Consider the following 17,806-nt stretch of genomic DNA (forward strand, 5'->3'; position numbering starts at 1 on the left):
CCCCATAAAATTAAAAATACATTATTCCAGCCTTTAAAATCACAGGTTCGTCTGAAGCAGGTGTGGCCTGACATGAAGTTGGAGGTATTTCCCCTCTGTTTGTGAATCTATTTCAATAAGAAGTCAAGTCCCGACTGGTTGACTCCAAGAAAACAGTTCAGGACTGATTAAAAAAAAAAAAACAGAGGGATCTTTAAAACTTTTCCAACAGATGTAAGCACTTTTTTTATTCACTTTACGTGAATTTGACCATCAGTGTTTTTCTTCACAGCTTTCATATTGTTAATTTAAGAGCATTAATTTATTGTGTTAAAGTTACGCGGACAACACATGTCTTCATACAACTATCAGTAGCTGTATTGAGGTTCCAGCCCATCTCTTTTGACTCTTGCTGTTTTTGATATGTGCATATTTACAGGCAAGTTGGTTTTATTGTGTACATAAAGCTTTGCAGACTCCAAAACAGTAGGATAATATATTAGTATGGCACTCACTGTGTTAGTGAAAATGAGAAAAAAAATTTCATGTCTGAGAAACACAGACGGCTTGGCCTAAGCTGAGATGATGGTATTTTGCAGAGACGATGTGTTCTCAGTTCCTCAATCACACCTTGGTTGTCTAGAAAGAAATAGCAAAGAGATGTTTGCTGTGGCGTCATCTGGTTTCAGCTTGCACGTGTCCTGAGTTTTTCAGGGATACTGTAGCCTAAAAACAGCAATGCTAGATGCAGAGCTGTCTTAAATTATGCCAGCAATGGCAGTCATGTACGTTTGCTCCCTTCTGGCAATGGGTATTTGGTTTCACTAGTGCTCATAAAATACTGGTTCCCCAGCAAAGGTCAGCACCTTGTTAGGACCTGCTGCAACAACTAACAACCCTATTGTTCAGGGAAAACGTGCTATGAATAATGGTACATGTGGAATTCAACAAAATAAAAAGTCTTTGAATCAAAGTATACAATGGAAAGAACCCAACATTAAAGTGTTCACTTTGAAAAGAATAACAGATTAAACAGATAACTCACTAAAAACCTCACTAATAAAACCTTAAATATTGATGACTTGAGGTCAGATGTAGAAATCCAAATAGATTCTGTGCATTTTGGAGAAATAATGTGCTTTTGACCAAAGAATCCACCAAATGAAAGAAGTCTAATATCAACCTTTAATTTTTTTTAAAAAGGAGTCAAACTTAGAGACGGAGACCTGATGAAAATCTTTGTTGTCTACACCTTCAACACACAAAAATTTAGAAGAGCTCATTTGCAAAAGAAGTCAACTCCCTTCTGAAAAAAAAAATGTTATTAAAAAAGTGTTATTTCTTGTTTATTTCAGGTAATATCTCAGACTGGAGTTGTGTGAGAATTCCCCCTGCATTGTGTTTTTGCACCAGAACAGATTTTGTATCACTTACAGTTCTACATAAAGTGCTGATCAAAATTCTCAGGGCACTGTTTTTCAGAACGACTTCTATCAGTTTTTGCAAATCAACTCTTCTTACATTATGACTGTTACTGCTGCATTCTTCGAACCCTTTAATCATCATTTTAATTTTTAAGTAATGCATTTAGCGCAGGTTTTAATTATGCTATGACTTTGTGATATTAATGTTATACAGCATATATCTGATGTTAAATTATGTTCATTCAAGGATGTTCTTTATACATTAATGTAAGTTGTTAGAAAAAAGAAGAGAGAAAATGAATAGATGTTGCAGAGAGTAACAAAAGTGACGTTTAAAACTGATAAGAATTAATATCTTATCTAAAATGAAAATGCGCAGGTTTGTAAAATTAATTTTTCCTTTTGTAAACACTTCAACTTGTTGGTTATCAGCAGCTGCCCTCTAGTGGTAAATTCATGTCACAGCACGCATACAACTACAAGACACAGTTTGCTGAAAGCTGCAGACAGTCCACAGTTCATCCTTCTTATTTCCGGGAGAAAAAAAAGGTATCATATGTGATTTAACCAGCTTGACTGAGGGGGAAAATATGTGTTGAGAAGTTACTTCTACGTGTACGTTAATTCTACAGAGCAATGATGGCCTACACATACTGTAGGCCTGCAGTTTTCATGTTCTCATAGAAGTTTCTGGGCTAATAAAGTCAAAGTGCTTTACAGATTCCGTCACGAGATTAAGTGTGCGCGTGCTTTTAAGAACTGTCCGTGGTGCTGAATAACAACTTATCTAAATCAGGTTTGTTTTGGTCACCGTGTTATGTCCTTTAAATGAAAATACATAAATAAAACTGATTAAAAATTTAAAGTTATTTTTCTTAATGTAATATTTATTTTTGACGTGTTGTCGTTTCTTTTCTTTTCTTTTTTCTTTTTTTTTTTTTGCTCCTCCAATGTCCGAAACCGAAGCGGTCTTCCGGGACGCAGCTGCAGCCGTATCAGCCTGTGTCAGGGCTTTTTTACACTGTGCTGCTGCATTTTAGTGTCGCTCAGACTGGCGGGTAAAAGCTGCTGCCGTCTCTGTACACGGCCTCATCGCCTCTTTTTAATGAGCGAGAAGAAACATGACATCTCCTAAAGTGTTTCTACTGACCGGTGTGGCGTTTCTGTTCATTTGCGGAGCAGCTGAATGTAAACGGATTTACAAATGTCCTTCAGGATGCTCGTGCACCAAGGAGACGATCATCTGCGTCGGAACCTCACAGATCCCGAAGACTATACCGAGCGAGTTCAACTCACTGTCAGTAACTAATCCTACGTTTTCTATCAAAGTGAAGGATCTTTGTACTTAAAAACAAAGCAGTCCATGTTAAGGAGATAGTAACTGTCCTGCGCTTCCTGCCCTGCAGAGTTGGCTCTCCTTGTGTCTGGTACAGAGTGTAAAGATGTCCCAGTCTGACTCTGACTCTTTGATTGAATGTGTTTTTTCTAATAGGAGCATGGTGAATGGATCTATTTCTGAAGTCACCGAGGGAATGTTTTCACTCATGCCCTCTCTTCAGCTGCTGTAAGTGCACTGTTGTTTAACTGCAGACCAGTCACTGACATGCAGGGCTTTTGTTGTGCAGACAGTACAACACTAACATACATTAAAGTAAATTGATTATTGTTCATGCAAACATCCTCTGTCTCTCATGGTGATTAGAAGTAAGAAAGGAAACAACATGAGGGAGGTTTTCATGATCTGTTCATCTAATGAATTTGAATTTCCCTTGAGATCAATAAAGTATCTATCTATCTATCTATCTATCTATCTATCTATCTATCTATCTATCTATCTATCTATCTATCTATCTATCTATCTATCTAATGGGAGGGTTAACTTTTCTTTAACAGACTTCTAAATGCAAACTCTATGACCACAATCAAAGACGATGCTTTCTCTGGTCTTCCACATCTGGAATATTTGTGAGTATGATTATTTAATTGATTAATGATTATTAATCAATCTCTGTATTTAATGTTTAGATGACATCAGGTTATTTGTTTTATATTTTAAAAAAAATCGTCAATACCTGGAATACACTACATGTTATTAACTATCTTTATTTACTGCATGCTGTACCGAATCCCTTCAAACCTCCAAATATAACCACCTAACACCACTGATAGACAAGAATTAATGTTGATTAACTGTGCATTCTGAAATAAATTAATAGACTAATCCATACATAACTAAAAACACGTTAAAGACACATTATGTATCTCACTTTTTCATTGACTTATACTTTCTTTTACTCTTATGGAGCAGATTTATCGAAGGAAACAAGATTGAAACGATCACCAAAAAGGCCTTTCGTGGTCTGCGAGATTTGACTCATCTGTAAGTTTGCTGACGATCTCTCTCCATGCACTCAGCAGCCGTAGCCATTAATCACCAATGCAACAAAGTCAGACGGATTTATTTATTTAAAAAATACTAAGAAATGACGATGATAATCTAAATGCCTTTCTGTGCTTCTAACTTAGATCCCTTGCTAATAACAAAATGAGGTCCCTGCCAAGAGATCTGTTCTTTGACTTGGATTCATTACTGGAACTGTGAGTAAGCAGTTGTGTCAGCAGTGTGTGTGTGTGTGTGTGCACATTTATGTGTGTGTGGATTTGTGTGTGTGTGTGTGTGTCTTCCTTTTCTTTACTGCCTTTCAAAGTGAAGCTGACTCAGACTGTTTTATATTTTACTGCATTAAGAGGGCAGCAATATTGAGTTAGTTTTTCTGTCCACTTGTTTTGCGTCACAGATTCATCATGCCGTTTATATTTAGCCTACTTTGTACTATTAGCTTTTAAGGTACATTTTTTATCAACGTGTTTTAAAAATGAAAAAAAGTGATTGTCTATGATATATGGTTTGGTTGCAATCTTAGGAGCCGTCTTATAGTATTTTCAACTCAAACATAAACATGTATCATCCATGTAAATTGCAAAGTGTTTTGTATCTTGCAGCATTAATATTTTGTTTAGAATATTTTTAGGGATGAATTATTCCTAACGTCTGGATTGACGTACCTACTACAAATTTCAACCCTATTTATCTCTTTCTCTTGTCAAGTTATGAAAATCTTTTAATTATTAGTACCGGTAAATGTTTTTAACCAGTTTGGCAGATACTGATGATTCCTTTTGTTGGGCTTCAGGGATCTGCGAGGAAACTCGTTCCAGTGCAACTGCGACAACAAATGGCTGATGATGTGGCTGAAAAACACAAATGCCACAGTATCAGATGTCTTCTGTGCCGGGCCCAGTGACATGAAGGGCAAGCGGCTCAACGACCTCCCCATTCCACCGGGCGAGTGCATCTCCACAGGTAAAATGACAATGTACACTGTCTCAGGCAGTTATGGAGAGTCATGGATAAAATACTTCGAAAATAGAGAGGAACGACAGAAGAACCAGGAAGACACAAAATAGTAAATCAATAAAAGTGTTAAATTATTCAGCAGGACTCTACCATTCTATAATCCGCACTAAAAACAATGAAGCTGACTCTAAACCTGCTCACATGCATTAAACATCACATCATGTACACACACATGCAGAAACACACAGAAACAGCTAGATTGAAAAAGAAGTGCAGGCATGCTGTTTGAACTGCATGAATATGTGCTGTATCACAACACAGAGGTATGTCTTCCCTGTTTATCTCAACAAGAAGTAAATGTTTTTAAAGGGTTTTATTTATATTCCAGATCTTAACCTCCTGATGATTGTATGCAGTTTACCTTCATACCATGCAAACATTTGTAAATGTATATTTACAGGTATTTGACAGTACGGTAACAGTTTGTTAATTGTTATTTTCACAGTTGTTGGTCACATCAGTTTCATTTCTGTGTTTCTGAAATGATCACAGGCAGAGTATCAACGGACATGAAAAACAGAGAAGTCCAAGTGAAATCATGGCATACAACTGGCTTACTATGAGCACATTTACTATTCAGCTACAAGAATGATTTCAGGTTGTGACGTCAATAAATGCAAAAGTTGAAACAAAGTCAAGTAAGACTGTCATGACAACAAGAAGCTTTACACGGCACTGAAAATGTCATTTAATAAGCTGCTTGTTTTTTTTCACGTCAGCAGAATAACAGTTTCTGTATTTGTCTGCATTTCACAGACTTTGTGCATCATCAGTCGATTTCCATTCAGTCCATGTCAGCGGACATCTTCTCCTTCAAAGAGGATATCTATGTGGCGATGGCTGCCCCCAACTACAACAGCTGTGTGGTCATGGAGTGGGATCACGTCGAAATGAATTTCAGGAAGTTTGACAACATAACAGGTTTGACGAAATTGACCCCAGTTTTTTATGAAAAAAATTTGATAATTTGAGTCATTTTCTTAAATCAATAAATCTCTTGAAAAATCTGAAACCAATATCAGGCTGCTCCAACAAAGACATATTGTCAGCAAAGATTGATTCAGCTCATTCTTCTTTTTCATTGACAAAAACATGTAGTCTTACTTTTTATCCTTTTTATCTCTCAGGGCCATAGACTGTAAAAATAAAAAAAATCTCTCAGGGCTAACACAGACATTATAGTAGATTTGAATTCAACCCTTATTTTAAACAATACTTTGAAGCTAAAACAAAACAACAACTAATGAGCGATTTAAAGGATTTTAAGTCTGGGTCATAAAATTGTCATTAGCAAAGTCATAATTTACTCTCTATTGGAAATGTTCTCCAAGGTTTGGACCATCCCAGTGTTTGGTAATTATTGGTATTTGATGAAAGTAGAACACACATTTTCAACAGGGAACTGTGTGCATGTGATTGTAAACCACAAACAGTAGTATGAAGTATTTAGAGAAGGACATATTGGTGATGTCACAAGTCACTTTAAGAGGGAAAACGGTCGTCTTGCACATTCATGATGAATTCTACTGACATTTTGTGTCTTGTGTTACCAATGACATCCTCTTTATCTTTAAAGGGAAGTCCGTTGTTGGCTGCAGGTCGGTTGTGATCGACAACCATGTCTTGATAATTGTTACTCAGCTCTTTGGTGGCTCCCATATCTACAAGTTTGACGACCAGCAGAACAAGTTCACAAAGTTTCAAACTATTGAGGTCTTCAACATCTCGAAGCCGAACGACATCGAGGTCTTCCAGATGGATGGTGATTGGTACTTTGTGATCGTGGACAGTTCAAAGGCAGGTTTGTCTACTCTCTACAAATGGACTGACCAAGCAGACCGCAATGAAACTGGGTTTTATTCCTACCAGTTCCTACATGAGTGGTTTCGTGACACAGATGCTGAGTTTGTCGAGGTTGACGGGAAGTCTTATCTCATATTAGCCAGTCGATCTCAGGCCCCCGTAATGTACCTGTGGAACAAAAGCACCCTGAAATTCATCCTGCATGGTGAAATCCCAAATGTTGACGACGTAGTGGCGGTCAAAGCATTTAGGTTGGAGGGCGACTTGTTCCTGGCCATGACTTGCTACATCGGTGACTCCAAAGTCCTCAGGTGGACCAATAAGCAGTTCACTGAGGTGCAGGCGCTGCCGTCTCGAGGAGCTATGATCCTTCAGCCGTTCACTTTCTCAGACAGGCACTACCTTGCTCTCGGCAGTGATTATTCCTTCACACAGATTTACCTCTGGGACATGGATACCAAAACCTTTCATAAATTCAAAGACATTTACGTCCAGTCGCCTCGGTCCTTCATCGCAGTGACCACTGACCGCAGGAATTTTATCTTCTCCTCAAGCTTCAAGGGCAAGTCCATGGTTTTTGAGCATGTCATAGTCGATTTAAGCTTATAATACCTCATGAAATAATGATCGATCAAATTATGAGTCAATTAAATTAATAATAAACTTAATAATGCGTGTTTGCTACAAAAGATTATTATTGCATTCGATCTTCTTCATTCAACCTTTCTTGACTTGAGACAAAGATGTCAAGTTTCAAGTCAATGGAAGTACGATTGATGACAGACCACCAACAAATGAGGGGCCAGTAAAGGTTGACACAATTAAGAAACAAAACCCACATTTAAAATGTCGACATAGAAAAGACGTTTGTAGCATATTATAGATGAACTGAAAGGGTATTTACAATACTATTCAGCAAGCACTGGACAAGTCAAGGGATGTCCTTTCTGGCCATGTCAGCCCTCCACTGGAAACTGGAAAACCCAAACAGGTTTTACACCAATATGTTGAGCATAATATGACATTTAAATACTATTGCATATTATATTTAAAAGTGGACCTGTACACTTGGTGCTTATTTAGTTGCCCAAAGGAATGGAGTAAAAAGTAAGAGCCTGACATACGTCATAAAAACTGACCCAACATTGATTTATGCATGATCTATCTTCTAATGTGCTAAAGCAAACAGGTGTGTATGCCGTGATGTAGGACCAAATCTGAGAGTAAAAATATCTATAGATGCCATAAAGGCCATAATTATGGCAGGGTGAATCACCAGCTTTAGAGAGGGGTACGATGCAAAAATGATTAAAACATAGAGTAAATACCACTCAATACAGCACAAGCTGCACGTCCTTGTGGCTCTGTAGTTAGTGGGGTTTTTTTTGTCCTGTTATATCTAAACAGTGGTATTTTCAGACAGCCTCTCCTGGCTGGTATTCATGGTGTTACGCTTGGCCATACAAACAATAAGTGACATGTGTGCACATGCAGAAGAGCTCAAACCTTACTTTCGCATTTCATCTCTCTACATTGCTGAAGAGGCTGTTTTTTCTTATTATCAACTTTAAGAAATAACAGAAGTTGATTGATTTTGCTAATAAAAAAATGATTTTTTTATGCATTTATTTTCGTCATGCTCAGCAACTCAGAAAACTGTTTGGCTTTATCACTAAAACGGAAATGCCAAGTCAATATAAAATTATCTGCACTCGACAAGTGAAAGTTTTATGGGCAGCTTGAATTTTTGAGTTTCCAGAAAATATTTTGGAGGCGTATAACCAATAAGTGGACTAACTGATGATTATAATGTGCATGAAACAGGAGTGTCTATGAGCTGAATGTGTAAAAACAACATTATGAGCTTAAGCCTAAATGCATCTATACCTTTATGACTAACTACTGTATGAACACAGTGCCTGAAACGTGGCTTAACAAAATGTAATGTTCTTCTGATTTCTATGCAAAATTTATAATACTGAATGTTGCTCTGAATTACAATCACAGGTTAATTGTGTGCTGCTATATGACATTAAATGACATTCTCATATTGTATAAGACACACATGTGTCTTCTTTTCTTTACTGATCATTTCATATTTTTCATGAGGATACATTATTTTAACATATATTATAATGGAATAATGTGTAAATGAGGGCTTGTTATGAAATTCAAACAAGATCTAGCGTAAGCATTTTTTGTTGTGTTTGCATTCCAGATTTCATGAACATAATAAAAAGTGACTACGCTCCTGCACAATCTATCTTCTTACACAACATTTAGCCATGTAAGAAGGGCTTTGTGTGTATGCATTAAAGAACATTTAACCACATGTTGTTGTCTTTTTATCACTCTGTTGATCACGCTGACATGATCAAACGTGTCCATGAATAAAAACACAGTGCCTCAGACAGCATGTTTGAGATTGATAGCACCAACAGCAGCATTTTTAACTATTAACAGCAATAACATTTTTATAAAAGCTACAGCGGGTTTGAATTGAATATGTGCTTTAATATTCTCTTACAATTGTTTAATGCATTGTTATCAGATCCATTTGGTTTACATGACCTCTTTTTTTAAACAGCAAGAAAGATATATTTTCTATTTGGGGCATTCAAGAGTAGTCTACTGAACTCTACCCATCTATCGATCACATCTTTGTACAATATAAAAATAATCATGTATAAACTGACAGACTATTACTGTGAATTCACTTGCAGACATGCTTACTCTTTCCTCTTCTTTGTTCTTTGCAGTGTAGTATGTTGGAAGTCCATTTTATACCATTTTAGTCTGCTGGATTTAAATTCCATTACCTTTCACACAACAGGAGGGCGCTAAAACATTACGCACGTGAGTTGTAGAAAATATCAGTTCAACCTCCAAATGCGTCGTGACGATCATCTATGACGTCAGGCTGACGCACGGAAGTGACGAAAATTGCGTCTCTCGAAGGCATAATCCGTTTTGATGATGCAAAATGTCTGTAAAGCTTAAACCCAGTGTGGCGTTGTTCATTTGAAACTCACCTTTTGTCATTTGTACCCTATTCTTCCCTCCTCGCGCGTGCAGGAAGATGGAGCCGTCCAGGAGGAGCGAGAGTGACTGGCAGAGTCTGCTCAACGAGGTGAGACTGATGCAGAGTCCCAACCTTTACACAGCCTGTGCACTAAAGTGTCAGAGGAGCAGGAGATGTGGGGTTTTTCCTTCAGTTTAAATGACGTTTTTTTTTGCCTCTAATGTTGTTGCAATAGGTAATTTAAAACACGTGTTTACATCTTAGATATGTTGGTTTCCAGCAGTTCATGAGGAATAAGGAAGTCTTTCTCTTTTTTTCTTTGTGCCTACAGAGCCAATAAGTTAGCTAAAACTATGAAACCTGTTAAAGCAGGTATAATGACTTTATTTATTTTTGCAGAATATATCTTTAAACATTGTGTCACAAAACATGTTCGTGTCTTTATAAGCCGTTTTTAACAGAATGATTCTAACATTTACCACAAGTTACAGTCAGTATTGTGTATTTATGTCTTAAAAAAGCATGTCAAAGTTCTGCTCAGGCAACAAACAAAATACATTATGTGAAATATATTTAAAAAAAATACAAATTTTGAAACAAACAAATAAACATGCATTAAATGATAACATCAATACGAACAAGGAAAAGATCAAATAGTGAATGACTGAACAAAATAAACTGAATTTGGTAAAAAAAGAAGAGTGTAATAAATTAAGATGGCCAGAATGTATAATGATGAGTAATAGTAAAAGGTAAACAATTAAAGGTAGTAAACACACACACAATATCTACCAATTATTTTGTAGTGAAAATGATAGTTGCAGAACTCAACAGGATGAATATGAGAAGGTCTCATTGTGATTTAAATGGTTTTCCTAATATGCTGAACAGCCTCATTGTCTTCTTCAGCAAACAATAGAAATCGTTTCAAGTTTCAGGATATGGGAGATATACTCTGCCTAGGTGCAAGTCGAACATTTGTCCCTGGTACTATTGGTCTCCTCAACAACATCATGTGAATCCTCCCCCCTTGATCTTTGTATTTGAGTGTTCGTGTGTTCTTGAGTTGTTTTGGTTTTATTCACTGCTGGCTGGAAAGCAAATCGCCCCTCAGGATAAATAAAGTTGACCTTGACAACACTGCTTACCTTGCTTGAATTGAACTCTTTTCATGAGATCTCTTCATCTTATCTGTCCTTACATGCAGTTTGTGATTTCGAAGCGGAAGTTGGAGAGTAAGAAGGAGGCCCTCCTGATTCTGTCTAAAGAGTTGGACACCTGTCAGCAGGAGAGAGATCAGTACAGACTGATGGCCAATCAGCTCAGAGAGCGACACCAGGGCCTGAAGAAGAAGTACAGAGAACTTATTGTAAGACCCCTCTGTGTGCCGAAATATCACATCATAAAGGAATGTTGGGAATGTTACAGTGAATTACATTTCACTTTTGTTTCCTATCTTCTAGGATGGAGATTCATCTCTGCCTCCAGAGAAGAGAAATCAGGTGACTACAGATGTTTTTAAATCAAATGGCAGGGACTTCAATACCCATCATTCTCGACTGGTGTTTAAATTCAAGGTCAAATACTCAAAGGGGAAAAAAATCAAACACTCAATCAGATTAAATGCTGTGTCTTGATGGAGCTTTGAGAACCTTGTACACGATGCAGAGATGCAAACCACACACACACATATCCATCACTGTCTTTAAGTTTAGAACATTTGCTGTAAGCGCTCAAAATAACAGAATAAATGACTAATTCCATGCGGCTAACCCAGATGTTTTCATCATGGTTGGTCAAAGCACGGAGAAACATTTACGTCAAAAGGAACGCTGTTATGTTCAGCTGTGAGTGTCCACACTGCCACGGCTGATTGGAGCCCGTGTGAACTTCCTCATGTTTGTGTCTCTTTCAGGTGAATTTGGCTCAGCTGCTGATAGACTCCAGAGACAAAAACAGTCAACTCTGTGAGGAGGTAAAAGAGCTGAAACAACGACTACTCGAGGCCCAGGGTGACAACAAGGTACCGTCACATCCTTTAAATAAAACAATAAAATCAATGTATTTTACATGTGCATTTGTGTATCTGTTCATCCCACAGATACAGTAAAACAGGATCACTTCTGTACAGCTGTGTTTAAATGCTATCAAACATGACTGCTTATTTCTGTCCTTACAGCTTCTAAGAATGACCATCACCAAGCAGAGGCTGGGGGACGAGGAGGTTGGTGCTCGTCACTTTCCTGCACATGAACGAGAGGATCTGGTCAAACAGTTAGAGAGAGCTGGAGAGCAGGTGAGGACGGGAGCTCACAGCGCACTGCTCGGTTTCTGTCCACAGAGTCAGTATTTATCCTGACTGTAGTGTGAGTGGATGAAACCAGGAAGTAAACGGCAGCATTAGTAAATAAAACCCCCTCACCCGTAGTGCTCTGTTTTCCTGCAGAACGAGGTTCTGGAGCACAGCGTGAAGTCGCTCACGGACGAGCTGCAGGACGTTAGAGCCGAGCGTGACGTGTTTCAGCAGAAGGCTCATCGTCTCAACGTGGAAATGAACCACATCGTGGGAAACGACGACGTACGGATTCTGGACATAGACGCACTCTGCATGGAGAACAGGTTTGTTCATAAAACCGTTTGTGATGAACGCCACGCGGCTGTTCAGTGATGTGCACGGTCAAAGGAACGATCTCCGAGTGTTGGCTAAACGCTAATAACAGTTCTAATAATTTGTCATTTTACACCAGATGATCACGTTATGTCGATTTTGTTTTGAAAGTTAAAAGAGTGCAGCACATTTCATTTGACTTTGACAAAGAAAGAACGGAAAGTTTCTACCAAGTGCAGATAGATGATAAAGGTTCATGTCTGAATCTAAATTCATGATTAATCAATAATCTTTCAGGTATTTGCATGAACGCTTCGGTCAACTTCAAGAAGAAATCAACCTGCTCAAAAAGAATCTGATGAAGTACAAGGTACATTTTTATCACGTTGACTTTTGTCACATTTGACTTCTGTGTTTTGAACATTTTTCTTAATTCCATGTTTTCTGGGGTTTCAGAGCGCCCTGGAGTGTCGGAAAAACTCTAAAATCAGTGGGAAAGCAAGCAGCAGCGCACTAACTGGGGTGCTCTCTGCTAAACAAGGTCAGTTTTGTGATTTTAAAAACAAAAAACTCACAATGTTAAACCCATAATTCCATTCTCTCTCTCTCTCTCTCTCTCTCTCATTTTTGACCCTACCCACCGTCCTATCTCTAAATAGAGCCCCAAAATAAACCTTAAAAAAAGAAGAAGAAGAGTGTGTCTGTGCTTTAACCTGTGCCTCATGTTGTTTGTGCAGTGAAAGAATTCTTGCTGTCTGAAGAAAACGGCTGCAGCCTGCCTGTGACTCCTCAGTCCATCACAGACCTCAAGTCTCTGGCCACAGCTCTGCTGGAAACCATCCACGAGAAGAACATGGTGATTCAGCACCAGCGCCAGATCAACAAGTACTTCTCCGCCTCAAACCTCACACCCACAGGAAAACACATTGACTTTTGACGTCATACAGAATGCCTGATCTTGACATTTTCATGTATTTATTTTGTCGTCAGGATTCTTGGAGCTCGCGTAGCAGAGCTAGAAACCAAACTAAAAACATTAGAAATGTCCGGACTGTGGAGCCTGCCAGGTGAATACCTTGATAACCTTAAATGTGTCGTTGACGCTTGGATTCTTCCGACTGTTAACAATAATTTATCATCCTCTCCTCTGTCCTCTTTTCCCTCTTGCTACCTGGAGGCCTGACTTATAATGTGTCTCTGGGGATTTATGGAAGTACGTTCCTCCTAAACTGAATCATCCACTTTCACATTTTGAACTTTGTCATCTATCATCTTTTTCTAACATTTCCCCAAACTACTCATTTCTATCCAATCCCACCACTTTAAGTGGTAACATGCATGACTGAAGCTTTCTAAATGTTTATAGTTCAAAATGTTCTGCTCTAACAGGGGGAAAAGACACCATCATACTGAATCCTCATCAGGCTGAATCAGCAGAGTCTCCTGCTCAGGACGGTAAATGTGGCTGTAACTTGTCTAGTGTTCTTCTATGTGTTGGGAGGATTGTATTCCTTAAATCATCTTTTCTGACAGGCGACGAAGTGGTTGATCCGCAGAGCTCTGAAGACGTCGGACACCAAGATGGTGGACCTCGGCCTGTTTCAGGTGATGCAGAGGAACTTCAAGAAGGTGCGACATCTGCATCCAGCGAGGAGACATGCCAGCAGGATCCTTCAACCCTGTCAGCTGAACTGGAAGCGGTCAGAAACTGGACTGAAACATCGGAGAAGGAAGAGTGTTGTGATGGGGGCCGGTCACAAAGCACGACTGATTTCGACGAGTCGAAGGAAGAGGAACGTCAGAGTGATTCTCCTCTTCAGTTTACAAATGTAACAAACTGTCTGTCAGATCTCTCCCACCAAACGTTAGAGGAATCAGGAGGACACGACGATGGGTTGGATGAACGCAACGAAGAGTTGGAAACTGTTGACAGTGAGTGTATTCTAATAGAGGGAAACATCAGTGAGGATGTATTCACTGATGCTGCTGCGAGCACTGCAGAGGAGCAGGAGAACATCGAGTCACACCAGCAGACAGATGATTGTCAAAGTTAGGAAACCTAAGATAGAAGAGATCAGTCTGTATGGTGCACTTCCATCACAAAGATTTCTAACATTCATCAATAGGATTATAAATCAGAAGAAAGAGGCCCTATTTGGCTTTACAGTGTATAAAATACATTTTAAAAAAAAGCTTCATGCGCTTCTTTTTAGTTCTGGATTTTACATCTGCATCAGACTAAAGGCATCTTTGTAAAAATATCATCCTGACACTAGATGAAGGCTGTATTCATGAGTATACTACAGTCAGAGTAGTAAGAAGGATACATAAACAGAAAAACCTGTCAAATGCTTTCACTGTGTGGTGAGTGGAGGAAATGGGATTTTCCATCATTAGAAATAGAAAAAAATGTTTCTGATGTGTCAGAGCTTAAACAGAACAGAAAGATGTGATGGTTTAAACAAGAATTGTTGTCATTTAATCGTATACCTCTGTGTACATTTCCCTCCTAAATCAAAGAATATACAGGAGACAGTGTTTGAGCTAAGAAGACGCTGTATTTAGTTTCTTTACACGATACAAGAACATACTGTTTCATTTGTTAGCACTTTTAGTATGTTTTCTCAACACTACACAGGGTTTTATTTTTCACCATGAAAACACAATATGACCAAAGCTTTACAAAATGCTGCATGCCAATATGATTTTTGTCACAGATTTCACTTTCCCTTATAGATTGGGATGTTGTTAGTTGCCTTGACAGACAACCACTGGAAGGTGAGACCTTCTCTGGTTGATATGAAACAATAAGCAGTATTTTATTATGTGTTACATAATGAAGCAACAACATGAAGAATACCAGCACAGATATTTAGATTTTTTTTTTTTTGTGGTGACAAATAACTGACCAGATATGAACTAAATAGAACCACATGTATTGAATGTGTGTAAAACAATGTATAGAAAATGTATTTATTTCTGCAAAATTAAATTTTCAGATCCTGATTGTTGTGACTGGTAAAACTGTTGTAAGATTGCTGCTGTGACGGCAGAGCTCAACACTTCAAACAGTGGGGGTTAAGTGAATGGTGGTAAATTAAAAAGAAAATAAAATGAGGGGAGAATTCCTGAAATTAAAAAAGGATAAGCTCTCTAATCGGCTGCACAAAAATTCATGGCAGTCAACCTGATAGTTAAGTTACATAGACTGAACCAGTTTAGCTAACTTGCTGCCTTTGCAGCTAAAAGATGCAAATTATAATTGTTTTTAAACTCTTGGTTAGATACGTTTAAATCTTTGGAGATTTGATTCTTGGTTAATCGACAGAATAAACCCAGCAAAGTGAGTGACTAAGAAGATCACACTGGTTAGTTGACTTGCAGGATCAATTATTCCTCAGCCTTCTGGTGTACTGCTTAAGTTGTATGTTCCACAGACTGGGGGAGGAGATCCCAATAATACAGCAGCCGAGCCTCCGGCCTGCGTTTCCATGCAGCAGACTCCCGGTGTCTCCGCCATGGCCCAAGTCATCGAGCTTCTCATGGATCACCACGGCTCTTCCAATCACAGACTGATCTCCAAACAGCGACGCCCGGGATTTGATTATTGCATTGATTTTACCTTGCTGGGGCACAAAGTTACCCAAGTCTCCGGGGTGGTTGGGGTGGTACACTGCTTCTGGGTTGTAGTGGCCTCCAGTGGAGTCACAACCCTGGCTCAGGTCTCCATACTGGTGGATGTGTACCGCTCTGGCCTGCTGAAAGCCCTCTTTGGGGAGGCCACTGAACCGAATCAGGACTTCAAGTTCCTGGTGCTCTTCCTGTCTGAGCAGCATTTGTCCGGTCACTTTGAGCAGTCCATCAGGGAGAGAGCTGCTGGGTCTCATTTTACAGACTGCAAACATGGTGCCATTGTTCTCAAGAGCCTCTGGAGGGGTATAACTGCCTGAGACACATTGGTGGTGGCCAGCCAGCAGAACCAATAGGGTCGCTCCCAGTATGCGCAGTGGTCTGAAAGATATGTAAATCACCCTCTTATTAAAACCAGAAGGTAGGCAGTATTTACCAAAGAAAAAGCGTCTACCAACATAAAAAAAAACACATCAAAATTTATACTGAAAGTTATTGAGGAATCTAAATAATTGTATACATTGCATCATGTAAATAGAGTGAATGATGAACATTTATAAGTATTTGATATCAAGCTGCTTGTGATACAATGATGTCTACTCCAATAAGATACATTAAGATGCATACATTAATATGTTTTCATTGAATAAATTTAAAGTATGCAAAATAATTCACTGGTTTATGGATTAACTAAGCATGAGCCGTATACTGAATGAAAGTTGAGAAGTTCCTCAGAGGTGACTGACATGAAAGGAGAAGTAGGCAACAACATTTCCCTTAAGTGAAGGTTTCCCACAGCAGACAATTGGGATAACTTTTCATTAGAAGCTCCTTATTCTCACAAAGCTGCATATCAAATGCATGTGTTGAAATGTTCTTAGTGAAAACACAATGTACCCTTTGTTATACGGCTACTAAGTGTGTGTGGTTAAATTGAATACAGCGGAGAGCACACGGAGGCTCCTTCATCACTATCAAAAATGGTGTCGCAAACTTTTTCTCACCACAAACTAAACACGCTGTAAATTAAGTTTAAACAGCCGACATGCAGAGACCTGAGATGAACTTTAAAAGTCCACTTACCCGTTCAGACGCATGGTCAGCAAATTGCGAAAAGCTGCACTAAGTCAACTGAAATGATGCGTTTGGTGAGAATCCTTTGAGAAGGTGTGAGCTCGTTTTGGTGAAAGGCTTGTATAAGGAGGAGGCGTTGTTCTCTGAGGGAGGAGCAGAGGTCTACCAACCCGTTATTTGCTGTTTTCTATGACAACTGATGTTGCTTAGTTTTAACAAAACTAAACTAAACTAAACAATCAGCTCCAAAATATGAAGAGCTGTTTCAGTCTGAAGAAGCTTCAATGTACGTTTTAAATGTTTGTCGTTGCTTCTTTTACTTTCGAACATTGGCGATGGTAAAATTAATTAGTAAAGTTGCCCAATTAGTGCTTATACGTCAATCACGTGTTTTCAATGTGTTTTATAGAAATACAGTCGACCAAACTGTGCAGATGCATTATTGCAAAATCATGTAATTTGATTAATTAATTTTAGGTAGCATTTTTATTCATTTACTTTTTTTTTTTTTTTCAAGTTTTTGATAGTGGACTATAAACAAACTTATTGTAGCCTATGTGTCTTAATTTGTATAATTTTAGTTTATTTTGTAGTACTCTTATCTTCTAAATGGGATTTTTTTTCTAGCTTACTTTTCAGCTAAAAGATGCAGAAATTCATATATATGAACAATTCATATATATATATATATATATATATATGCGTACATATATTAAAAGTGTGCACACACATTAAAAGTGTGCAGGCCTTTGTGCCATTTCCAATGGTTTCATGTTTGAAAATCATTTTTTATCCCCACCAAATTTGCATGACAATGATTAACACACATGAAAACACGTCCACACAAA

The 17,806-nt window shown here is 38.4% G+C and overlaps 3 protein-coding genes across 4 annotated transcripts; 2 read left to right on the plus strand and 1 right to left on the minus strand.

The window, feature by feature from the left end:
• Nucleotides 1–2,398: 2,398 nt before the first annotated feature.
• Nucleotides 2,399–7,373, plus strand: LOC306817407 (leucine-rich repeat LGI family member 2-like). The gene is made up of 8 exons (XM_079334235.1): nt 2,399–2,700; nt 2,896–2,967; nt 3,297–3,368; nt 3,712–3,783; nt 3,930–4,001; nt 4,598–4,767; nt 5,578–5,742; nt 6,398–7,373. Exons 1-8 carry the CDS (start codon nt 2,525–2,527, stop codon nt 7,231–7,233), a joined length of 1,635 nt encoding a protein of 544 aa, XP_079190361.1. The 5' UTR covers nt 2,399–2,524; the 3' UTR covers nt 7,234–7,373.
• A 2,136-nt stretch (nt 7,374–9,509) lies between these two features.
• LOC306817391 (coiled-coil domain-containing protein 149-like) lies at nt 9,510–15,260 on the plus strand. Of its 2 annotated transcripts, XM_079334214.1 has the most exons (13): nt 9,510–9,754; nt 10,854–11,015; nt 11,110–11,148; nt 11,562–11,669; nt 11,826–11,942; nt 12,093–12,265; nt 12,552–12,624; nt 12,711–12,795; nt 12,992–13,139; nt 13,245–13,321; nt 13,432–13,467; nt 13,644–13,709; nt 13,788–15,260. In XM_079334214.1, exons 1-13 carry the CDS (start codon nt 9,704–9,706, stop codon nt 14,306–14,308), a joined length of 1,656 nt encoding a protein of 551 aa, XP_079190340.1. In that variant the 5' UTR covers nt 9,510–9,703; the 3' UTR covers nt 14,309–15,260. The 2 variants fall into 2 exon arrangements, with proteins under 2 accessions (XP_079190340.1, XP_079190341.1); XM_079334215.1 differs by lacking the exon at nt 13,432–13,467 and having other exon boundaries at nt 9,511–9,754.
• LOC306817468 (extracellular superoxide dismutase [Cu-Zn]-like) lies at nt 14,793–17,128 on the minus strand. The gene is made up of 2 exons (XM_079334365.1): nt 16,968–17,128; nt 14,793–16,265 (listed from the first exon to the last, which is right to left on the minus strand). Exons 1-2 carry the CDS (start codon nt 16,979–16,981, stop codon nt 15,641–15,643), a joined length of 639 nt encoding a protein of 212 aa, XP_079190491.1. The 5' UTR covers nt 16,982–17,128; the 3' UTR covers nt 14,793–15,640.
• Between the last annotated feature and the right edge of the window lie 678 nt (nt 17,129–17,806).

Source organism: Symphodus melops, assembly GCF_947650265.1.
Source record: "Symphodus melops genome assembly, chromosome: 2".
In the NCBI taxonomy this organism is placed as follows: Eukaryota; Metazoa; Chordata; class Actinopteri; order Labriformes; family Labridae; genus Symphodus; species Symphodus melops.